The sequence below is a fragment of the Quercus suber genome, unplaced genomic scaffold (assembly GCF_002906115.3).
Source record: "Quercus suber isolate HL8 unplaced genomic scaffold, Cork oak 2.0 scaffold_68, whole genome shotgun sequence".
Lineage (NCBI taxonomy): Eukaryota > Viridiplantae > Streptophyta > Magnoliopsida > Fagales > Fagaceae > Quercus > Quercus suber.
In genome coordinates this window covers 61976-88543 of record NW_027069533.1, presented here as the reverse complement: position 1 = coordinate 88543, position 26568 = coordinate 61976, and the positions used below count along the sequence as shown (strand labels likewise).

The following is a 26568-nucleotide window of genomic DNA, read 5'->3' as shown; positions in this document are numbered from 1 at the left end:
AAAAAAAAAAAAAATTGAACAGGAGTGGGAGGGGGGACGAAAGGATATACACTTGAATTTTTTTGAGAAAAAAAATAGGATAACCCATACAAGAGTCTATACTTATCAACTTTTAAAAAAAAACAAAAAAATTTGAGGGGCCATGTTCCTTCTAACTCCTAATGTGGCTCTACCACTGGCCTTTGTACATGAGTTTATTTTTCGTGTTTGGGGGATATGTGTTTTTATTTATTCGTTGTTGCACCCAATAATGTATTTAGGTTGCCTACATATCCTTGGCGGGGATCAAGCCAATTTGTAGTTTTTAAATTCAGGTTTTAGATTTAAAATCCTTAAATATGATTTTGTCCACTTTAAATGATGGAGATTTAAGTCAAATACTAGGTATTTAATGAAGCATTGACTTAATTTTGTTTTTGGGTGAGATAATTTATTTTAATGTCAAGAATAAGTCAAGGACTTGTGTTTTTATGGAAATTGAACCAAGGATTCTCTTTTTGAGAAATTGAATGTCCAAAAAAATTTCCCTTTCTTTCATTTTCTTCTTTGTTTAGGTATTTTAACAAGTAATATTATTTTGATTGAAGTCCCCAAAATTAATTGAGGTATTGGAAATTCCTTTGAAGCAATTTTTTTTTTTTTTTATGAACATTTTTAGAAATTAGGAATTGAAAATTTTTCTCAAATTAATTTTATGATCATTTTATTTTAGGAATTAAAAACTCCAACTTTGGTTAAGGAATTAGTAATCCCAAAGAATTAATTATATTGGAATTAAATACTCCATTGAATTATTTTGAAAGAATTAGAAACTTCACTCTATTTAAAATAATTTTAGGAGTCAAGGACTCCATTGAAGCATATTATTTTAAATTGGTGATGTCAAGCACTCCAAATTTTTAATTGGTGGAGTCAAGGACTCCATTGATTTGTTTGATTTATAGAGTCAAGGATTCTAATATTTTAATTGGTGGAGTCAAGGACTCAATTGAATCAATTCACAAGGTACTCCATTAATGTATTTGATTTAGTAGAGTCAAGGAATCTAATATTTAAATTGGTGGAGTCAAAGACTCCATTGAATCAATTCATAATGGTAGAGTCAATGACTCCATTGATGTATTTGATTTGGTAGAGTCAAGGACTCTATTAAATTAATTCATTATGGTAGAGTCAAGGACTCCATTGAAGCATTTGATTTATATGGTAGAGTCAAGGACTCTATTAAATTAATTCATTATGGTAGAGCCAAGGACTCCATTGAAGCATTTGATTTTGTAGAGTTAAGGACTCTAATATTTAAATTGGTAGAATAAAAAATTCTATTGAATTAATTGAAATGGTAGAGTCAAGGACTCCATTAAATTTTGAGAAGGCATTGGACAAAAGCTTTAGAGAATTTTTATTTGGTAATTCTCATATAGGATATGCGAGTCAAGGACTCATACTCTAAGTTTTATATATGGAATTAGGAACTCCTCATGAAACCCAACCTAATTTGTTTTACTAAGGGTACGTTTAGTACGCTGTAATAGCTCCTGTAAATTCATGTGTAATATCAATTCGGTCATTTGGTTGCATCTTTATTACATGGATTAATTATTACATTGGAATAACTATTCTTTAAATTGAAGAATAGCTATTCCTCTTTAAAATGGATGTAATAGCTATTCCTTAGTGTATATAATAGGTTTTAAAATTAATATATTTCCAGAAATGTAAAGTTTCCTTATACATCTTCTTTTACAAGTTTTCCATATGTAAAACCAAACTTATGAATAGTAATAATTATTCCATTACAATGTCTTCTATTTCTAGTAATAAAGATTACTATTCCTAATGTAATCTACATTCAGTGTACCAAACGTACCCTAAATAAAAATTCAGTTTTGAGAAAGAGGGAGATAGAGATTTATAGAATAAAGGGACAGGTGAAGTCCCACATATACAAACCTATTGCTGAAACTACTTTAAGCCTCTGTGTCCTCTTGTTTCTTCTTTTCACTTGTTGCGCTCTCTGCATTCTGTCTGTGTGTGTATTTTCTTTGTTCTTGCTTTGTGTTTTTTCTTCCCTTTTTTTACTTGCTGAAGCCTTCTTGAATTTATAGAGAAATTGAAGAGATCGATTAGCTCCTTCTTTTTCTCAATTGATGCAGTACTGCACTTGCTTCTTTCACGAGTAGTTGGTGTGGATTGTAGTTGATTTTCAGCTACATTTTTCTTTTGGAATTAGGGAAAATTACAATTTACTAATCTATGATTTGACCGAAATTTAAGTTGCCTACTTGTGATTTGAAATTTGACACTTTTCCCATCCGAGGTTAGCTTAGTTAGAGTTCCGTAACCCACCTTGGTTAAAAACATGGCTAAATATGTAATTTTGTTTCACTTTTATGTCTCTCTCCTCAAAAAATACAAAAAACATAAAAATATAAGATCAAATAAAATAAAAAATAATCCAGCAGAATACTTGTATCAAGAAATTTCAAATAACAGGTAATCAACTTAAATTTCGGTCAAATCTCATGTAGGTAAAGTGTCAAATTTCAAATCGCAGATAAACAACTTAAATTTTAATCAAACCACATATAAATAAGTTGTAATTTACCATTATAATTATTTGAGTGGTGTGGCAGAAAGTTTTTTTACTCAACCACATGTCCCACTCCCACCAACATCTTCTCCCTTTTTTTTTTTTTTTTTTTTTTTTTTTTATTGGGTAATGACATTGGGCTTGGCTGCCAAGCCTACCATACCATATGTTTAGTTAGCAACCCCACCTCCTTTGCATGTGACGTGAGTATGGGCTGGGGTTTGTTTAATATCTTTTTTTTCTTTTTATGTCATCCTTATATTTTTGTTTGCACTATTTGATTTTATAATTAATTTTGTTAATTTTGAAGGGCATTTATTTTTTGTTCCTACAAACTTGTCCAAAATTTATATTCTTTGATAAATCCTACTTGGATATTTTTCTTATGTAACCAATTTTTTTTTTTTTTTTTAATTTCACATTTCAACATGGTTATTTTATTGAGATTGTTGTGTTTGTTTTGTCTTTTAGTTTGACATTTTTATAATTACATGAAAGAGACAAAATAAATAATTAATATTTTAGTTTAACATTTTTTAAGCTCACATTTTTTTTTAATTCAGATTTTTTTCATGTATTTTTACTAATTAGAATTGTAGCAAAATTTAGTATAGATCAATCATAAATAATTTCTGACATTTAAAAGAATGTCAAGTTTCTTTTTGATAGATAATTGCATTACAAGAAACAATTATTTTGTGTCTTCTTGATAGTTTGTTAACACTATTTAGATTTTAATTTGAATTTTCATGAATTTATTTGTTCATATCTCGGCCCTCCTAACAATTGAAATCCGTCCTCCGTACCTAGTTGCAATGGTCCTCTCTCGTCTCTCTCTTAACTTCTCTGCTAAAACATGGTCACTTGCCTCTTGGCCACTAAGCTTTACCCAAGTTCACCAAGATCCCTGCTAGTTGTCAACACTTGATTGCAACCACACAAGTTGCAATGAGCTCACCTCGCTACCTAACATGCGTGGAGTTATTGATGAGAGTAGAGGTGTTCACCAAACTGCACCAAAATCGCCCGTAAAATGGCATAACCATACCACATCGTAAATAATAGTGCATTGCACTGCACCACACTCTCTCTATATATTAATATATTTATTTTTTAATATTAAATATATTATTAATAGTTTAATAACCCTAGTTTTCAAAAAAAAAAAAAATTAATAATAATAACCTTAGCAAGTGTTGATTAGGAAAGCCAGCCCAAAATAAAGAAAAATTAAATCATTAGTTTAAAACTTGGCCCAATACAAAAGGAAAAATCAGTGCTAGGCTGGGTAGAAAAAACCCAAAATTTGAAAAATATACTAACTTTAAACCGTTCAAACCACATCTTATATACCGTACTTCACATGTGATCACAAAAATGAGGTATGGTGCAGTTATGGTTTTTGGCTAAACTCTAAACCGCATTGCACTAAACATGTGCTCGCAAAAATGACATGTGATGCGGTTATGATTTTGGGTAAACTGCATCACAAAGTGGGGTGCTAAAAATGGCTCAAAATCAACCACACCGCACCGCATCGCGAACACCCCTGGATGGGAGTCATATCAAGGTCCATAGCCTCACCCAATGGCCAAATGATGATATAGGTTTCCATCAATTTGGCTTTAGTTTGTGGTTGATTATAAGAAAATCTTTTGGGATGTATGCATCAAGGCACTTGATGCAATCGACGATGCCACATATTTAGGGCCCATTTGGTTGGGAGAATAGATAAATAGGAAGATAAAAAAATATGGAGAGAATGGAAAAGTGGGATTATAGAAAAGATTTTAGTTTCCCTCATTTATGTTTGATTAAGAGGGTAGAAAAGTGGAGGGATAGAAAACTTTTTTTGTTTGGTTGAGATGAAAAATAAGAGGACTAAAAATAGAGTTTTTATAATTTACTCTCATGTCCCTATTAAAAATAAAACAAAAAGTAACACATTATATACTTTAAAAATTGTGTATAGATGGACACTTCATTAAAATGAAAATATAAAATAAAGAAATTAATCTAAAAATGTTTTCAAAAAAACAAAAACAAAAACAAAAAACAACCAAAACTGACGAGAAAAAAAAAAAGTAAGAAACATATGAGCACCCATAGAAAAAGAAGGAAAAGAATAATAACAATAATAAGGAGGAAACATCCAGAAAAAGACACACAAAAATAAAAGTAGTCAAAAGGCCTAAAATCTCCAGAACGTTTTTGTTGGGTTATATTTTTTTTAAAGTAACAAGGAGATTTGCTACTTGTTTTCTCTACTATAATCTCCCAAATTTGGGGAGATTGAGTTTTGGTGGACTCGAGGAGAAAACACCTAGGCTCAACCAGTTTTCTCTCCCCTCTCTCCTCCCAACCAAACAGCTACTCCAACCATTTTTTCCTCATTTTTTTTTTCCATCCAACTACATTTCACTCCAACCAAACATACCCTTTGGGGATATTTTTAAATATATATATATATATATATTTTATAATAAGTTTTCTTATTGGGATATCAAATGGGATAAGGTTATCAATGTGAGGCCGTGTGTGATGGGGTGTTGGTGCTATTCTTTGTTGCCTTTTTTTGTTCACACCCTTTTTGCCAATTGGGATTGGCACTCCTACCCAAAACTTGTTCAATGTGTTAGGTTCTAAAGACTTAGGATTTGATGTATTTAGAACTCTAATGTGTAATGTTGGCAAACCATGATCAAAACAATATGTTTAGTCTTGTTTAGGCTTGCTCAAAGTTGTGTAATTCATGTAAAGTTGGAATCGAGAGGTTGCAGATGTATTGGTGCATTTCGGCCTGGCTCAATTGATTGAAGGATAGACTCGATCGATCAAAAGTCGGCCATAATGTTTTTCTGCAGAATTTTCAACTCAGCCCTATCTCATTAAATGTTTTGGGTTTTTTGATTTTGCCCTAGGTATATAAGGCAAAACTCTAGCCACGTTTTTGAGAGTTGTTCCAGTTGTATTGTTGCTTATATTTTGTGGTTTGTGTGAATCTCTTGTAAGATCCTTGAGGAGTTTTCCTTCACATAAACTTAGGGTTTACTAGGTAGAGATATTATCAACACCTTGATGATCAACTCAGTTGCTACCATTGGAGTTTAAAGAAACATAAGCGGAAGTGCTTGTAACTGGTGGAGAATCCAAGAAAGAAGAAGTCCATGGATTCGGAGCTTGCACGTGGTCGTGTCGGTAAGTTCTACTGGTGGGTAGTATTAGGAAGTTAAGCATGGGCGCTTGTAAGTCTTTTTGTATGAACTTTGATTCTTTCATATAGTGGATTTAAGTTTACCTTGAGAATAGCTAGGTCAAATCCTCCCCAGGTTTTTACCGTGTGGTTTCCTGAGTCATCATATCATTGTGTTATTTACTTTTCTGCTGCTTTATATTCTTGATATAATTGTTTGATTGTAATAACCTAGATTTGCATAATTTGACTAAGTTAATCACTTGATTAATTAACTAGATTAATCTGGTTGGGTTAAGGGGTCTAAAACCGTTTACAATGGAATACTTATGAATGGACGGTCTTTGAGAGAGCAATATGGGGTTTGAGCTTCTTGACCACAATGGTGGTATGGTGTCATTCTTAGTTGGGTTTTTTTTTTTTTTTTTTTTTAATATTTTTTTGGTCCTGTCCAAGCATATGGGTGACATGACTTATGGTGATAGCTAGCATTAAATGGGTGATATCATATATGTTTAAATGACTAAGCAACCATCAGACACTTAATCATGAGACTATTAATAGAGATGGAAGACAAATCCCTTGTGAAGATGGAATCAAATGTTAAAGCCTATTAAGGACATAATTTATGTTATTGGCTAATCCTTTGACAAAATGCACTTTACTTGTAATTGAGTAGATCTATGATGAGTTTAGTACTTCAAGAAACATGTTGTTCAAGCCAAGTATTAAAGCCATGAAGATTAAACCAAGAAATAAGTGAAGAAAAGTTGTTCATTAAAGCTTGACAAATACCTCGACAGAAACAGTATCTATCGAGACTTAATGAAGAAAGCTCGACAGAAGATGAATCTGTTGAGATTTATGAAATTAAAATTTCTAGATCTGATTTTCGGCTCATGTTGACATATATGTGTAGGGTTTATTTTCTCACAATTCTAAACATATATAAGGCTTATTTTAAAGGCCGTTATACATAGAGAACACATGCAAAAAGTGACTTAATGCCTTATTCCTTCTGTAAAAAGTTACTGCGTCTTTGCGCCTTAGGGTTTTGTAACCAAGTGTTTCTTGATCTTTATTGTTAAAGAAGTGAAAAACTTTGTAGCCAACAACATCTTCTTCAAGTTGTTGGAATTAGTCATGTATTGGGATCCGTGCATCATTGGTGATGTTCATATATTGAAGAGTTTAGAGGCTTTGAAAAGTTAGAAGGTTTTTGCTGTAAGTTTATCTACATGGATTGTAGAGTTTAGAGATAAAGGTTTTGTACTAGATCTGAAACTTCTCTTTACTATAGTTAGGGCTGTCCATGGGTCGAGTCAGCTCGAGTTTGGCCTTCCACCACTCCAATATCTCAAATTTCACATCCCCTCCTTCTACTTTCACAATTTTCAGCCAAATATTTGTTAATCTCATTGCTACACCCTATGGACTACTCAAACTCCAAGAAACGATCAAACCTAGAATTAACCATTGCATATGGATCGCTACAACCAATTGACTCACCTTCTATGTGTGTTCTCTCACTCCCACTTGGTACTTGTACATTTGGTGAATCAACACAAGAGTAATAATCATACAACTTGACCAAGGAACCCCTCACCAATTCAATCATCTCATCAGCCACTTCAATCCCATAAATTTCCAAAAAACAAAATTTCAAAAACCTCGACTTCTTTCTTAGATTAAGAACCACAACCACATACAAGAGATGATTAATTTTATCCCTTTTCCTCCAATACTTATCAAACTTAAATTCCATTTTAGTTGTCATGTTTTTCAAGAGGTGGTTTTGAGATTTACTTAAATGGGAAATATTCTCTTGAATGACAAACATCTCACCAAAAAAGTTGTTTGCAGTAACATACAAAGAACATGGAAACTTTTTCATTGCATTGTAAAAAAGCTTCAAAAAACCCACAAATGTCCTACAATTTTGGAAATCAATACCACTAGGAGGATCCCATACCACCACTATTCTCCTTGTTCATAAAGTATGAAGAATAACTATCATCGTCAAAGTCCATTCGTATGAGCACTTTCTCAAATTTTTGTGTGGTTTCTAACATGAGGAAGGTAGAGTTCCACCTAGTTGGTACATCTAAACAAAGAAGAGAATTAGACTCAATACCTAATCTCTCCACAAAACCCATAAAAAATTGATTCCTATTTGGTGAGAACTTCACATACCTCACAGCTTCACGCACCTTAGCAATGGATGCATCAATTTCTCTCATACCATCCCCCATAATCAAATTTAGGATATGTGCACAACACCTCATGTGTAAGAACTCATGCTCTAAAACAGTCCCCTCTCAATCTTTAGTTATAGTTTGCAAAAACTTAATGGTGGCACCATTTGAGCTAGCATTGTCCACTGTTAAAGTGAATATGTCATTAATACCTCACTCACGCAAATACATCTCAATCTTTCTACCTATAGTCTCCCCCTTATGGTCTTCAACTTGACAAAAATTCAAAATTCTCTTAGGCAACTTCCAATCATTGTCAGTAAAATGACCTGTATGGGACATATAATTCAGATTTTGAATACTAGTCCATGTGTTCGTAGTAAGACACACCCTATGACCCTTCAAGGACCCCCTTAGTTTCTCTTTCTCAACACCGTAAATGCCAATCACATCCCTAGCCACAGTTTGACGAAATGGGATATCCCTAATTTGCAACTTAGGTTATAAGGTTGTTGAATATCTTTGAAACCCATACCCTTCAACAAACCTAAAAGGCAACTCATCTATTATAACCATTTCAGTGAGTGTCTTTCTAAAAGCCTTAATAGTAAAGGCTGTTAGTACAAGCTGAAACCCTTCCTTCCCATCCATTTTAGGTTTAAACACTAAGGTTTGTTGCCCTTTAAGTGTATATCTATTAGGGTTCTTGACACAAATTGGCATATGATTCAATAAATTAGCAGTACCATACCCTTTACTATCAGCTAGATAAGTTTTTGACAATAATTGCAAACAACCTTAAAATGACCCTCACCAATATTTACTTTTTCAAAATGGTCCCAAGTAATATACTTTTTCCTATTATTGCACACCTTGCCTTTACCTTTAGGTGGAAGTGGGGGAACCTCAGCATTAGTTGGAATACATGTTGGGATTTTGTATCTCATACAAAAACACACGCAGCGGAAGCAACAAAAACACGGATCTACTTCAATCATGAAAGATAAACATGTAACCATGAATTACTAGAATCAAAGAATAGAAAGCGTACCTTGGTGCAGTGAATTTCAAAACTAAACTTGAGAATACCTTCAATCTTCATCTCAATTCCACATGGTGCACAAGATGTGTGGTCTCTCAATCAGTCTTTTTGTACATAAACTCTCAAAGAAAAAAAAAAACCTTCTTCTTCTCCTTGTGGAGAAAAACTGATTTCTTTTTCTTTGTATCTTACGTACGTTAAAACCATTCACTTAGTTTCTTTATTTAATAACACTTATTAAATAATGACTGATTCCTAATTGGGTTAGCCTTTTGGGCCTACCCAATTGGGCTTTAGTTTGTGGCTTGAGATGGGACCAAAGGGACCAATAAGACACTAGCTCCAATGGGTCTTGGGCTTTTCTGTCAACTCTTGACAAGTCCAAAGTTACCATTAATTATATTCAATACCACTATAAAAATATAATTGCACTCTAGGCCTTATCTATAAATTATTTCCCAAGACTTTATTATACATTCAACCCCTTCATTAAAATATTCGTAGTAATACAAAGTCATTAATATTGACTGCCACTTTGAAGGTTACTACATATTAATCCTTGAGTACCCAGTTTAATCCTTTATGTTATTCATCATATATTTATGAAATCCAATTCCATAAATATATACTTTAGTAACTCTTTACTAAAGTGGTTGGGCCCAACACTCTGAATAACCAAACCCATTAAACTTATCTCAAGAGAATATTTTATATCTCCGTTAAGAGATTATGAATTCCATCTTGAGAATACATGTTCCATCAACACTAAATGCGGCTGCCCAACATACTGAGGTTTTGACCATAACTTATAGATCTCACTCCTGATATATCAAAGCAACCTACATCTCATGATCAGATCCATTATTCTCTCAGGATTTAGAGTTGATGTAAATAGAAGTCGTGAGCTTTATTATTCATTTGACAGTCATTAGGAGAATAATAAATCTCACAGCGGTCCAGTTCAATATGTCTTAACTCTGAAAATATATCAACATACCAACTAGAAGTCTCCACTTCCATGATCAAGACAAATCATCTTAGTTGATATGTTATAGTCTTCGCAGATGAAATGCCCAATTTCATCACCGACTACGAACTAAAATTCTGAGTTTACAAAGAACTTGTGATTTATATCTTTCTGTGACTTTTCACATAAATCACATACTATGCATCTTATGGACTAAGATAATGTCCCATTAGTTCATAAATGGTCTCATGCAATTAAACAACTTAATTATTCATGACATGCCAATAAATTGGATTTTAGGGCACAAACCCTAACAATACAAATAGGTATAGCTTGGGCAATAGGTTCAACTTGGGTAGTAGGTGTTGTTTGGGAAGGGGGTGCATCATTAGAGGGTTCCATAACCTAAAGACCTCAAATTTATGCATTAGCAAACTACCATAACAATGATACTACTAAACCAATAACAAGAACACACACAAGTGACACAATAACAACAATAGGTCAAAGCAACAACAAAAACAACAACAATAGGTCAAAGCAGCAACAAAACAACAACACAGTAACAAACAAACAACAATAAGTTAAAAGAGAAACAACTGAAGATAAATGATACCTTAGAGAATCCTTAGCTGTTACGGATTCAACCTTGAAGAGGAAGCAAAAAGAGTAGCCTACTTGAACAAATTTCAATTCCTGTATAAAATTAGAGTTTCAATTTTTTAAATTAGGAAAACAAAATTAATCAAACAAATTAGTAATAACATACAATCAAGTAAACAAAATAAAAATGTGTTAGGATTTCATCTTTTAAAATTAGGGTTCATCTTTTTTTATTTTTATTTATTTTTAATTTTTATAGTGAAGATAGACTTATTGCTCATTAAAAAAAAAAAAAAAAAAAAAAGAACAAGGAATAAAATTAGGGGTTCATTTTTACCCAACAAATCAAATCAAGACAAGTAGGGTTTCATATTTGAATCCAATCACTTGGTCTATTTTGGTCCCCTAATCTTTGAATCAAACAGAAAAGTATAGAATCAAGCACATGCAACTCTAGGGCAGTACAGCTAAGCAATCTCAATAAATTGAACAAGATGAACCCTTAATTTTCAATAAATTGAACAAGATTAAAAACCCATATATCAAAAAATTAAACAAGATGAAAAACCCATACCTCAAAATAGAGAGAAAGATAGATGAAAAAGAAAAAAAAAATATACTTGAGGCTGAGAGTCTTGAGACTAAGAAGCTGATTCGTGAGCAATTGAGCATGAGAAAGCTTAACCGATGGTGGAGAGTGAGGCGAAGCCGTGACAGTGGTGATGAGGTGGCTGTGACAACAGCTAGGGTTTGGAAAGAAGTGTGGATTATGGAGGGTATGGAGTGAAGGGTTGAGACTAGAAACTTGAGATTAAGAGCAGAGAGACGGAGACTGAGATTGAGAGTAGAGAGAACTGAGATTGAGAGTAGAGAGAACGGAGACTGATATTAAGAGTGAGACTTTGAATTATGAGAGAGTGAGATATTGTCATTCCGAGTACAGGGAGAAGTTTGATGGGATTGAACATTGAGGCCATTTCAATTTTAGGCTTTTAGTCGTTCTGATTCTTTTGAAGTTCAGGTGATTTGATATTTTCTTTGGTGATTTGATCTTTGCTTTTGTGTGGAAGGAAGACTCTAGATGCCTTGTAGTTCTCAATTAGGCAGTGCTTAGTCTTATCATCCTCAGTCTCACACATGCTTACCTCAAATGAACCGAGTTATAATTTTTTTTTTTACTCTAAAACTTCGGTTAGGTCGGTTATACGGGTTTTTAAACCCTTAACTCGCTACTCGAACTGAATACTTAGGTTTTATTAGAGAAGGACTCAAATCCGACCTACCATGGGCTTCGGGTCGACCCGCTGGGCTTCGGGTTAGTCGGATTCGGGCGTTTGGTTAGGTCTTGGACCCATTGGATAGCCCTAACTATAGTGAATTGCTTTTCAGGAAGGTTTCTCTCTAGGTTTTTACTGTGAAACTAGTTTGTTTCATTGGTTTTTCTGGGATCATCATATCTTGTCTTATTTACTATTCCACTGTGCATGATATTGACATGATATTGATGTTTATTTGTTTTAATAAGGTTTACTCATAATAAATCTAATTAACAACTTGAGTTTAAAACTTATTAATTCTATTAACCGGTGTCTAAATTTCCCAATAAAGCCCAAAATAAAAACAACCCCAAGAGTTAAAGGTCAAAATATAGTTTACTCTTTAAAAAAAAGGACCAAGTTTGGGATGAAATACTATGAATTCATATCATCAATATTATAATTCCATAAAGAAATGGAGATTCAAATCTTTATTCTCCCTATAAAGAAAAATAAGCAATGCTATTGAGTTACAAGATTTTTGACACCTTTAAAGGCATTTAGACTCTCATTTTATGATAAATATTCAAAGCTACCAGATTACGGGAATTTTAATAAATTTTTCTTCAAACCACCACCATTGCCAATGATGATGATGATGTTAATATTATAAGATACATAGTTAATTTCTATTTGCTAGACCCTAAAATAAATAAATACACACATATATAAAATACAAATAAAAAAAAAGAAAGAAGCGTGGATTCAACTTTATTGATGTTGGTAATTGGTGAACCTTACAACCAAATTTAGTATTAACATGTCAAGAGCTTTGCAGCTCAATTGCACTTCTCAGTATTTCTAAAGGAGATATCTAGATATCAAAGTCCCTCCTTAGCTATCCAATTATCCCAAAAAAAAAAAAAAAAAAAAAAAAAACAACACAACAACACAACAGATCAACATGGATTTTTTCATAAAACAAAGGGACATTAGCATTCTATGGTTGTGAAACCAAGAACAAAAAATTTATTGTTTACTCAATAACCATCGCAATTTGAGAGGTCCTTGATGAAAGCATTGATGCTGCTTTCAAATGATCCTCCTTTGACAATCGCACGTTGACATATGTGTTGAACTTCACTTGCTTTTGATCTAATTTCTTTCATTTCATCACTTTCCAAATCCATAAATTTCGTCACTAACTTTGCAATTTCCGCTCCTGTCACCAAATTGTCTGCTCCCACATCTTTCTTCACCCTCCACCCAATTTTCCAATCCTCCACAATTAGCTTACTATTATGAATCTGATCAAATCCTATAGGATATGTAAGAAAAGGAATACCATAGAACATACCTTCTTTAGTGGAATTCCACCCGCAGTGTGACCAAAAGCCTCCTATAGAAGAATGAGATAAGACTTTCAACTGGTCACACCAAGGCACTACTAACCCCATATCACCACAAACTTCACTCAACCTGCAGGTCTCATCACGCGCAACCCATAAGAATCTGACACCACTATCGTGCAAACCAATTGCAATTTCATCCATTTGGGCACTAGAAATTGAAAGAAAGCTTCCCATTGAAATATATAGAACTGAACTTCTAGTTTGGCAATCTAGCCAGTTTAGATAGTTTTGGTTACCGGGATTCATATTTTCTTCAAGATCTAAGAGAGGTATGGTTGGGCCCACAGCATATACGGAAATGAGAATTGTGAGTTTAGAACATCAATTGTCTCGGATTCCAACTCATAAATGGAAGCCAATAAGAGATATTGTGCTTTGGTTACACATGAACAAGCTTCGAAGAACCTCTGCAACATTTTTTGAACTCTCTGATCATGAGAAGTATCCACCACACGCTCCTCAGCTTTGACTAAAACACCCAAATTTAGTTGTATCAATAGAAATTGGGAGTTGGTTAACTAGTAGTAATTCACATATTTTGAAATAAAATTAAATGAATAATAATTCTGAAATTAATTTTATACTTCCTAGTTACAGAAACTTAACAAAAAGAAATTTGTGAGAGACTGTAGAGATGTATTCACCTGAGATGTAATCAGCTTGGATATGTTGAATGGTCGTGAACAAAGACGGCGACATAGTCCAAAGCGATGCGACCGGAATATTCCTCCGATTGCCGACGCCAACTACCCAGGAAAGCACAGTATCAACTATGATAACTGTAACGGGTAGCTCAAGCTGATCAAGGAGCTGCACAAACGGAGCTTCCAACTTTGTCATGGTAGCTTCGAAGAAGGAGTAAATGTCAGCGGCGCGGACTAGCTCCGATGGGATAATGTTAGGTATGGTACTGAAGAGAACGTTGTCGGGCTTAGGATCGGAACCGATGAAGCTGAGCCATTCTTCGGTGACAACGAAGGTGACGAGAATATCCTTCTTTTTGGAAGCTAGTATCTTGCAGAGGTTCATCATGGGGTTGATGTGGCCGCGACCTGGATAAGGCATAGCCACCACATGGCACTGCGTAGTTGGTTTAACTTTGACGGAATTCATGTCCGAAATTGGGATGTAAAGTGTTTGTGGTGAAAGGAGGACACTTCTCAAGTATATATCCTCCTGGCTTTAGGCAATTTTTTCACGCGTACTCATTGTAGAGTACTTTGATTTGATGACTGAAAGTGTCAAAAAGCAAAAGCTTTTTTGCATCTTCTTCTTCTTTCTTTCTTTCTTTTTTTTTTTTTTTTTTTTTTTTTTTTTTTTTTTGACTAGAAATTTGTATATTTTGGATCAACCACCGTTAGGTTTAGGGTCCATTTGGATACAATTTATTTTTATTAAAATTAAAAACTGAAAACACTGTAACAAAATAATTTTTAAATGTGTGAATAGTGCCATAAGATTTATTTTTAATATTTTTAAATGCATAAACAGTGCTTGAATAATACATGCACTATTCATGAACAGTAAATTTTGTCTCTAAAAGTCAATAAATACGGCTTAAAAAAAAAAAAAAAGAGAAAACGCGCATTTGAAAACGCAGCCATGGGATCCAAACACATAATTACTGGTATGAATTTAATACGTTTATCTTTATCTTTATCCTATATTAAGTGTATTCTTCTTCTTCTTTTGGTTCAAATGGTAGGATTTTTTTTTTTTTTTTTTTTGAGAAACACTTCTTGAAATAGTAAGGGGGTGTTTAGTAGAGTAGTTTAAGTAATATTGTTTGTAGTTTTTTGAAATACATGTAGGTGAAAAAGTGTGTGAAAATGTGTATAATATTGTTTAAAATGTAAAAATGTGAGTTTGAAATGGGGTACCAAACAGGCCCTAGGAGTTTGTTGGTTTGTTTATTATTTATTTGATTTAGTTATGAAGAAGCCTGGCATCATGAGTTGGATATATATTCACCATAAAAGTGAAAAGTTGTCGTTAGGCAAAAAGGTCTAGTAATAGTGGTGCTAAAAAACTAAAAAGCTATTTTTAGCACAACTATATACTAAAAAGAGTGTTGCAGCAGTAAAGCTATAGTTATAATTTTTACCTATCTTACTACAGTGTATTGGCTGTGCACTATAGCTGAGAGCGAAAATAAAAAATACCATTTTATTCTCCCAAGCCGACCCAAGCCCTAAGCCGCCGATCCACGCCTCCACCTAGTCCTCCATCTCACCACTCACCCAACGCCAACAAGCCTAGGTTTCTCTAGATTTTGTGGGTTTCATTGTTGATCCAAGCTCTGGGTTTCTCTGGGTTTCATCATCGAAGTCGTCGCTACCTTCCTCAGCTCATTGCTTTGGTTTTCCGCTGATCTCAAGTATGAGTATCACTCTATTCTCTCTCTCTCTCTCTCTCTCTCTCTCTCTCTTAATAATGATTTTTGCAATATGATTCGTGGTTAAGACTTACAAGTTAAGATATGTGGTTTGTGGTATCTGAGATTTTGAGTAGTGATTTGGGTATTTTTAAATTCATGATTAAAATGGTGTGGTTTGTTTGTTCACTCTATTTTGGTATCACTCTGTTCTGTGATGGGATCCTTGTGATTTGTTTGTGTTCTCTTCGTTTCTGCAGTTTGTGAGGCTTTAAGTCACTTAATTGCATGTGAATCAAATGGATTTGTTGGGGGAAATTCGGTGTTTGAACATTTTTGGCTGGGGTTTTATCAAAATGCTTAGTTAGTTTAAACATTTTGGTTGGCTGCTGAGAAAATATTGGTAAAGGGGAAATTTAGGCTCTCAGCTTAAAGTTTTATTGTTATATACTCAATTTTAAGGAATGTCTTTTGATTGCAAGGGGTCAGGGTAGTTGAGAAGGGTCAGGATTAATGCAAGCAAGTGTGTGACTTAAAGTAATGTTTTAAAGTAAACAAATCTCAATGAAACTCTTCCCCTAACATTATCACATGTTGCTGCAATTGAGTTAGCCCCTCTTTGGACCAAACTTTCTCTAATTCAATATCATGAAATTTGAACGGTTTTTAGACCCCTTAACACAACCGGATTAACCTAATTAATTAGCCAAGTGATTAACTTAGTCAAATTATGCAAATCTAGGTTATCACAATCAAACAATCATATCAAGTATATAGCAGTGGAAATATAAATAACACAAAAATATGATGACCCAGGAAAACCAAATTGGTAAAAAACCTGGGGAGGATTTAACCTAGCCATCCTCAAGGTAAACTTAAATCCACTACCTTGAAAGAATCGAAGTTCATACAATAAGACTTACAAGCCCCCACGCTCGACTTCTTATTGCTACCTACCAGTAGAGCTTACTGACATGATCACGTGCAAGCTCTGAGACCATGGACTCCTTCTTTCTTGGATTCTCCAGCAAATACAAGCACACCTGCTTTTGTATCTTTAAACTCCAATGGTAGCAACTGAGTTAATCATTAAGTTCTTAAAGAAATCTTCTCCTTGATAATCCTAAGCTTGTGTGAAAGAAAGCTCTTCACAGATCTCACAAGAGATTCACACAAACAGTAATATGAGCAACCAGAAATTCTCTAAAAAACATGGCTAGTTTTATTTTTTATTTTTTATTTTTTATTATATATATATATATATATACTAGGAGAATTAGATCTGAAACCCTAATCCTTAATGGGCTTGGGCTGAGTTGGAAATTCTACAGAAAAAAACATTCTGCTTGAGATTCGATCGATCGAGTCTAAGTTTTGATCGATCGAACCAGGCCAAAAGTCACTAATACTTCTGTAGCCACTCGATTCTAACTTTACATACAACATACAATTTTGAGCAAGCCTAAACAAGACTAAACAACCTGTTTTGATCATAATTTGCCAACATTATACATTAGAGTTCTAAATACATAAATTTCTAAATCTTTAGAACCTAACAAACTCCCCCTTTGGCAATCTATGACAAAACACAACTAAAAGTTCAAAGTTTACAAAGAAAAGCCTTTACAAAAAATGCTCATTAAAACAAATCCAATCCTAACTACTATCCATAAGTTGCAAGTGTAGATAGCAGCTCAATTGAATCAACTTGTATATTTCCTGAAACACTAAACAAAACGCATAAACGCATGTGTGACAGAAAAACAGTAAATCAACAAATATGCAAACTAACTCTTCCCTTAAGTTAGATACATAAAAAACAATGTCAACTCCCCCCAAACAGAACATTCTTGTATTTTCCACACATATTCCCACATTTCATCTAAATCTCCCCCTTTTTGTCACGTATTGACAAAAATAACTCCAACAAAGAGTAACAAAGGTCAAGAGAAAATAGACAATCAAGGGAACACAAAACAATTCAACTCTATAGAAAATAGAGATAACTCCCCCTATGAACAACAAAGGTTAAAAATCAAGCTTCTCCCCTTATAAAAATAGGAAAAACAAAACAAGTTTTGAGAAAAACAATTTGGGAAAAATAGGGGGGGGGGGGGGAATAAAGACACACAAACCAAAGTTAAAAACTTAGGTGAGGATACACATGAAGAAAAATATTCTCTCTTTCAATAAATGCAAACTTGACACTATGTGACCCATAAATAGTTGCATGAGTTGAGAAAATATTTGCACATTGATTATCCATCATATCTCTTAAGAAAAATATTTTCTGTAGTTCACACATAAAAAATAGCATATACTAAAAAGTACATAACTCAAAAATTAATCAATAAATTTTTAAATCAAGTTGAGTACCCAATTTAGCAAAGTATATGCATGTGTGAAAACTGCAAAAGTGCAAGATGGATAAAGAAACAATGCAATGCATGTGAATCCTAAACACAAATGATGCATGAAAAAAAATTTGGTCAAAAACTTAGAAATTGAAAATTTTTCAGTTACGATCGATTGAACATCAATCGAGTAAGGCAGACTCAAACCAAAAATTTTAATCGCAATTTCGATTGATCGAAAAACAGGTTCGATCGATCAAAAGTCTCGAAAAATTAGATTTTTAAAAAACAGAGCATTTTAATGCAGAAACTACTCAAAGTACATTGTTTTATAAAAAAATGCATGAGTATAAGATGAAAAGTTTTTCAAAAACACTTGAATTCAACCCAGATTTTCCAAAATCAAGATTTTCAATCAATTTGTCCTCAAAGCGCAAACATTAAACACATTTTGCATTAAAATCAAAGAATTTTTAATCTTGGATGGCCACAACAAAAACACACAATATAATGTACCAAGTTTAGCAAAGAGTAACTTGTGTAGTCTGTACAATTAGCAAAAGCTTGAGATACATGTGAGGTGATATGTGAATAGAAATCAACTACAAAGTTTACAAAATTCATCATATAGAATTTGAAAGAGATTATTACCTAAAGAGTTACATCATATAACTCCTACATCTCCTAGAAAACAAGCTTACAATTATGTAAGTTTCTTAATTTTGCCTCATATTATACACACTAATTTTAATTTTTTGATTTAGCTTTAAGTCCAATAATATACACACCAATTTTAAGCATTTAAACCGAGGTTATACCTTATGTTCTTTTTGTGCATGTACTACACTTTCTCGAGTACAAAATCTTATGATATGCACTAAGGTGTTCATAATTGGCTAGTAAACAATAGTTAGATGATTATTTATGCCTTTCTCAATAGGATCAATTCCAACAATCAAAGGCATGTGACTTCAAGATCAAGACAAAATGATCAAAAACTATAAATATCTTTCCACACAACATGCACTACAAAGCTCAAACTAATAAAGTATAATAAATAAGCTCATCAAATCTAAGCAAGGTACATAAATATGTTATATAAAGATAATATGGCTAATCCTTGATTATAAATCCAAGATGTGAAATACAAAACAAAAAAATCTTTTTAGTTTTAAAAAATTATGACCAAAAACAGAAAGTACACATTATGCTAAATGATTAAAAATACAAATGCAATGCATGACAGTGCTTAACTAAGTTATAGAGGGTACACAAACAAGAAATATTAATTTCTTAATTAACCCTTAAGTACATGTACAAACTAGTACATACTCACACAAAATCAGAAATAGCTTAGCACATACTATTCAAGTTTCTCCACAATATCAAGTATGTTCTAAATCAAGAGAGAACATCATAATTCATGTAATCCTCAAGAAAAATCTAGACACAAAATAAAATATTTTTGTCTTTTTGAAAATTTTCAATGTTTTTAGATTTTGAAAAAAAACAAAACAACCAAAAACTAAAAGAAAACAGGTCCACAATTAATTGAAAGAATTAAATCAAGGACAAGTAAACAACACTCACCTTAGAGAAGCTTCTCTCACCCATATAGCACGAGTCTTTGGTTTTGTAGGTGAAAATTCATGTGAAGCAGAGTGTATTTGAGGGATTACACTAATCTTTTGAAAAAAAACTAAAATCTTGCAAATTCCTTTCACAAGCCAACAAGCTTAAATTTTCAAAAGCATATGAAACAATTTATTTGGACTTATGACAGGAAAAATATTATCACATATCGTAGATTGAAATATAGAATGTTTAAATTTCAATTTATGACAATAAGGACAAATGTGACCAGAAACACCACAAAAGTGACAAACATGAACAAATTTAGGAACATCAATATTCCTAACAACAAATCTAGTCTCAGATTTTGGTTTTTGCCTTAACAAAGAACAATTTGGTCTAATATGGCCAACAACACCACAAATGTGACAGGTAGGCACAAAAACATATTTATTATGCTCTCTAACAGTAGGTTTAGATTTAGGTTTAGAAATTTCAGCGTCTATATTAGAACTTTTACCTTTGTCTAGTCTAGCATAAGCATTTTCTTTATTATTTCTTTTGAAATGAGGGATATAAACTTTCTCAATTTTAGGCTTAAGAGAAATAGAAAACTTCTGTTATCAACAGCAGGCTTGGTACTAGTCAAATTTTTTTTTAGCCTTAGATTCTACTAACTCTTGTTTCGTACTTTTCATCTTCTTATCTTGAGAGGAAATTTGATTTCTCAAAAATTCATTCTTTTTATTAGATTCATCTAATCTAACAATCAATTCATCTTTTTCAAGATTAGTCAATTTTAACTCTTTCTTGAATTTTTTAGAAATTTTCATAGATTTCAATAATTCCCTACGGAGAGTTTCACAGGCATCAATAAAATCAACAGAACCAACAGTGTCCTTTTTATTCAAATTATCACAAATATGAGTAGAAAGACACTTCAAATTATCCATGACAGCAGGGGTCAAGAATCAGCTTAGAAATCAAAAGATCTACAAACAGAGAGCTACCTGCTCTTATACCACTTGAACGGTTTTTAGACCCCTTAAGACAACTGAATTAACCTAGTTAATTAACCAAGTGATTAACTTAGTCAAATTATGTAAATCTAGGTTATCACAATCAAACAATCATATCAAGTATGTTAGGTTCTAAGGTCTTAGGATTTTATGTATTTAGAACTCTAATTTGTAATGTTGGCAAACTATGATAAAAATATTGTATTTAGTCTTATTTAGACTTGCTCAAAGTTGATTTAATATTGTAAAGTTGGAATCGAGTGGCTGCAGAAGTACTTGGGACTTTCGGCCTAGCTCGATTGATCGAAAATAGACTCGATCGATCGAAAATCGCACAGGTTGAATTTTCTGCAGAATTTCCAACTCAGCCCTACTTCATTAAACGTTTAGGGTTTTATGTTTTTACCCTAGGTATATAAACAAAACCCTAGTCACGTTTTTGAAGGTTGTCCATATTGTATTGTTGCTTATACATTGCTGTTTTGTGTGAATCTCTTGTGAGATCTTTGAGGAGCTTTCCTTTACACAAAACTTAGGGTTTTCATGGTAGAGATGATTTCAACATCTTGAAGATCATTACTGTTGCAACCATTGGAACTTAAAATAAAAGCAAGCGGGGAGCTTGTAGCTGATTAAGGAATTCAAGAAAGAAGTAGTCCGTGGATTCGGAGCCTGCGCGTGGTCGTGTCAGGAAGTTCTACTGGTGGGTAGCATTAGGAAGTCGAGCGGGGAGCTTGTAGTCCTTTTGTACGAACTTCAATTCTTTCATAGTGAATTCAGGTTAGCCTTGAGGATCGGTGGGTCAAATCCTCCCCAGGTTTTTACCGTGTGGTTTCCTGGGTGATCATATCTTGTGTTATTTATTTTCTGCTGCTTTATATCTTGATATGATTGTTTGGATTGTTTTAACCTAGAATTGCTTAATTTGACTAAGTAACAACTTGGCTAATTAATCTAGGCTACGCAATCTGTGTGTTTAAGGGGTCTAAAACCGTTCAAGTGGTATCAGAGCAGGTAGCTCTTTTTGTTTGAGATTTTTAATCTCTGAGCTGATCCTTGACCCCTGTTGTCATGGAGCATGGACACTCTCTGTTTGTTCCTCCTCATTTTGATGGGAATTCAAATGCCTATTGGAAAGTAAGGATGAAAGCATTCCTGAAATCCATTGATGAAAGGGTTTGGAATTCCGTTGAATACGGATGGGAGAAGCCCGCTACTCCTGTGAGTGAGTGGCAAACTTCTGAAAAAGAAGCAGCAAGCTTCAATAGCAAAGCTATGAATGCTATCTTTAATGCTGTTTCTATGGAGGAATTTAAGAGAATCTCTAATGTTGAGGTTGCTCATACACTGCTATGGAAAAATCCTCCAAACTGTGGCATGAAGAGGCACATGCAGTTAAGTAAAAAACACTGCAGCAATACTTCTGGTTGAAAACATTAGGATGTCTGAAGTGAATCCTTTGATGAATTTTATGCCAAACTGAATGATATTGTTATTCTGCTTTTATTTTGGGTGATGTCTATGATCAACCTAAGATTGTTAGAAGATTCTTAGATCTTTAACTGAAGAATTTAGACCCAAAGTGACTGCCATAACTGAAAGCAAGGATGTGGACTCCATCCCTGTTGATGAGCTTGTAGGATCTCTTCATCCTATGAGTCTGACCTACCTAAAGTGAACAAATCCAAATCAATGGCTCTTAAGTCAGTTGATGATGTTGATGGTGGTGGATTTGATGATGAGCTCTCTGCTACAGAGATTGCCTATCTTGCCAAAACTTTAAGAACTTTCTTAGAATACAAATAGAAAGGCAAGAGGTACTTACACTGCTGAACCTAGAAATTTTAGGAAGAATGATCCCACTAAGGTTAACAATTTTGAAAAACCTAGAGAAAATTTTGGTCAATCTTCTAATAACTCTTGGGTCCTCAGTGTTTGGCTGTCAAGGGTATGGTCATGTGAAATCTGAATGTCCTACATTCTTAAGGACTAAGGGTAAAGCTATGGCTGTAACCCTTAGTGATAATGAGGTTTCTGATGATGAGTCCGGTGGTGACGAGGATGGAAACTTCATTGCTTTCACGGCTACTGCTATAGTCAATGAAAGCATATCTGCTGAAGAGAACCCTTCTGATGGGGAACTCTCTGAAGATGCAGATCTTCAAGAGGCCTATAACAAACTTTGCAAAATTGCTGCAAAGGATGCTATGAAAGTTGATCTTGGCCTAAAGAAAATTGATTCTCTTGAGCTTGAAAAGAGAAATTTGCTTGTTAAACTGTTTGATGCTAATGAGCTTTTGAATAATGTTAAATCTGAGAACATGCTTTTGCTTGATAAAGTTAGAACTTTGGAACATGATTTATCTGTTGCTAGATCTGCTAGTTCTAAACTTGATCACATGCTGAATGTTCAAAAGTATCCTTCTGATAAAACTGGGTTAGGATATGTTGAAAGCATCTTTGATACTGGACCACATTCCACTACTTTTTGTTCTTCTTCTTCTTCTGAACCTTCTGTGAGTGAGGTTGTGAGTGAAACTGTCAAACCACCTGTGAGTGAGGTAGTTAAACCTGTAGAAGTTTCACCACCTAAGAAGATTAGGGTAGACTTAAGAGAATCTAAACCTAAGGAGCCTACCAAATCTAAGGACAAGATGCATGGTAAACCTGCTTGGGTTTGTCATTATTGTGGTAAGTCTGGACATATTCGTCCTAACTGTTACAAGCTTCAAGCTGATAAGAGAGCAAATAAACCAAAAGTGCCTGTGCCTCAAGCACAAGATCCTATGGCATTAATTGGTGAATTGGTAAAGGTGTTAAACCTTTATTCCAATCATGGAGTTGGGAATCACTCAAATGTGAATAAGAACTCCAATGCTCATGGTGCATCTAAAAAGTTTTGGATGCAAAAGACTCGAACTAATTGAGTCTTTCTGACATGGTCCTTGTGCTTCATTGCTCTATTCTTTTGTGACCATTGTTTTTTTGTGTTTTTTTTGTTCTAGGACTTGCATTGCATTACATTCATGCATTTCATTCTAGGATTTATTTGTTTTTCCTTTAAATAAAAAAAAAAAAAAAAAAAAGGAGGAAGCAAAATTTATGTTGAACATAATGTTCTTGATTTTTGAAAACAAGGTTGGTCAATTTATTTACACATAACATGTCTTATGTACCTTGTTTAGCTTGGATGAGCTTACTTTATTGCACTTTACTAGTTTGAGCTTTGTAGTGCATGTTGTGTGGGAAAGATGTTTATGGTGTTTATTACTTTGTCTTAATCTTGAAGTCACATGTTATTTGACTGTCGGACTTGATCCTTTTGAGAAAGGCATAAATAACCATCTCACCACTGTTCACTAGCCAATCATGAACACCTTAGTGCATATCATAAGATTCTGTGCTCGAGAAAGTGTAGCACATGCACAAAAGAACATAAGGTGTAGCCTCAAATAATTTAAAACTGGTGTGTACTATTAGGCTTGATGCCAATTCACTTAATTCAAACCGGTGTGTACTATTAGGCTGAATGCCATCTCATACAAATAAGAGGCAAAAATGCAAGAAACTTACATGATTGCAAGCTTTTGTTCTAGGAGATGTGGGAGTTATAGGATGTAACTCTTTAGGTGATAGTCTCTTTTGAATTCTATGTGATGAATTTTGTAGACTTTGTGATTGATTGCTATTCACATATCACCTCCATGTATCTCAAGTTTTTGCTAGTATCACACACGACACAAGTTACTCTTTGTTAAACACTGTACATGCTAGTGTGTGTTTTTGGTCTGACCAACCAAGTTTGAAAATATCTTGAGATTTATGCACAACATATTTGTTGCTTGAGAAAATTCAATGGGAGTTTGATTGAAATTTGTTTTAAGAAAATTGGGTTCAAAATTTTGGGTTTTTGAAAAAGCATTACATCTCATACTCATGCATTTTGCTTTCTTAGGTTAATGCTTTGAGGAGTTTTTTTCAAAATTAGGCTTTGTGTTTTTCAAAAACTGTGATTTTTCCAAATTTAGTGAGCCTCTGCCCATTTCGATCGATCCAGCCTGTTTTTCGATCAATCGAAAAAGTGCTCTCATTTGTTTAAAATGACTGTGCTTTTCGATCGATCGAATGTAATTTTCGATCGATCGAATATCGTGGAAAAGGTTTTTTAAAAGATCAGTTCTGACTTTTTCAAAGTTTCTATTCAAAACTTTTCAAACTTTTCTTTCTCTCTCCGCGTGGCAAGCTCATAGTTGCATTTTTTGTCGTTTTCCTCCGAAGTTTTTGCAAGAATCTCTTTCCTCAAGCCGGTAAGACTCTTTTGCCCTTCCTTTTGATTTTATTTTCATATTTCATGCATAAATCCATGCATTTAAGGGAGATTTTCGGACTTTACATTTTGGGATTTTCTGTTGATTCAAGCCTTATTTTATGCAATTGATCATTGGTTTTTGTGGGGACACATCATAAATGATTCTTGAATGTTAATTTGATCAATTTTGAGTTTGGTGAAAAATTGAAAAATCTAGGGTTTGTTCTTGATCCGAATTGGGGCTTTTGTTAAATTGGTAGAATTTGATGAAATTGGCTTGTTGTGTTGTGTATAAGCATTATAATCTATGTTGCATGTTTTGTAATGCTCAATTCATTATATTGTTTAAAATATTTAACAAGTGGTTTTCAAATTTTTGGGATTTTTGATAGAAATTCCTTGTTCAAGCCAATTTTGTCAAACTACTCTCAATTAAACTTAATTGTTTACTGCATTAGATCATGCATCACAACATTTTATTGTTCATGCATCATATAGATTTTTGTTCTATATTCTTTATTGTGCTAATTTGCAGTCTGCCTTGGTTTTGTTTTCTCTTGTTCTTATGGTTTTCTCTTTGTGTCTCTGTCCTTTCCTTAGCACTATGCCTAGGAAAACTAGAGCCCGTAGGAGTGTTCCTCACCTTCTCCTTCACCCCCTCCATCCTTTGATAGTGAGAGGTTTCCGAGTGAGAAAAACCAAGAGATTTTTGAGAAGCTTAACATTAGGAGAAAGATTTGGGCTGAGCGTTCTGTGCTATTAGATGAACTTGATCCTGCCATTAGGGCAAATTTTGAGCGTCGGGGTTGGTTACCCTTGGTGGATGTTTCTGATCCTCCTCCACCTTCTGCCTTGATTAGAGAGTTCTATTCGAACATCTCTATCCGCATCTATGATTCCAACACTCTAGTTAAGAGTTGGATACGAGGCGTAGAGTACTCCATTACTCCTCGGGTAGTGGCTGATGCTCTAGGGGTACCTTTGGTCCAGCATCCTGTCTATCCTTATGCTGAGTCTCCCGAGATTAGCGATGTTTTGTCGTACGTCACTGGTACTACTGTCCAGTGGGGTTCTGATCCTCGGATCACTTCTGCTGAGCTCTCCGGGTTACACTATCTGTTCTTTCGGATAGCTTGTCATTCGATCTGGCCTATTTCCATGTTCACACCATTCCTCTTGAGAGGTGTGTTTTCTGTACGCTCTTGATTACTGATGCTCCTATTAGTTTTCCCCATCTTTTTCTTCGTTCTTTGAACGAAGTTTATAGGAGTTCATCTACTGCTCATGCTCTTGTTCATCCTATTTTCATTCATAGGATTCTTCTCTATCTTGATCTTAGTGGCTTTCCTTCCTCTGAGCCCGTTCATGTGATAGCTCCTATAGGTGCGTCTTTTCTTAGACTGAGGGCCGCTCATCTTCGAGCTGGTTCTAAACACCCTAGATCTGAGCCCTCTAGTAGCGCACCTCCTCCTTCTTCTTCTGCAGGTCTTGCTGGTGAGGATATTCCAGTTGGTGATGATGCTGCTGCTGCTGATGTTTCTCCACCTCCTTCGGCCGACTTTGATGTTCGTCGTACTTTGGAGACTGTCATGACTGTTCAGCAGGCTCATGGTCAGATTTTGGTGGACTTGCTGGATGAGATTCGTGCTCTCCGAGCTGATTTTGCGCGTCTTCATTCA

General features: G+C 34.1%; 1 protein-coding gene and 1 long non-coding RNA gene across 2 annotated transcripts; both read right to left on the bottom strand.

Moving 5' to 3' along the window:
- Positions 1-2147: 2147 nt before the first annotated feature.
- LOC136067337 (uncharacterized) lies at positions 2148-11722 on the bottom strand. Its single transcript, XR_010628813.1, has 3 exons — positions 11168-11722; positions 10607-10686; positions 2148-3604 (listed from the first exon to the last, which is right to left on the bottom strand). It is a non-coding gene; the product is annotated as an uncharacterized LOC136067337 (long non-coding RNA).
- Positions 11723-12596: 874 nt separating this feature from the next.
- LOC112000464 (UDP-glycosyltransferase 87A1) lies at positions 12597-14491 on the bottom strand. Its single transcript, XM_024032602.2, is given in 3 exon segments — positions 12597-13572; positions 13575-13730; positions 13906-14491. Coding segments are annotated over 3 exon segments (1308 nt in total). The 5' UTR covers positions 14375-14491; the 3' UTR covers positions 12597-12889.
- Between the last annotated feature and the right edge of the window lie 12077 nt (positions 14492-26568).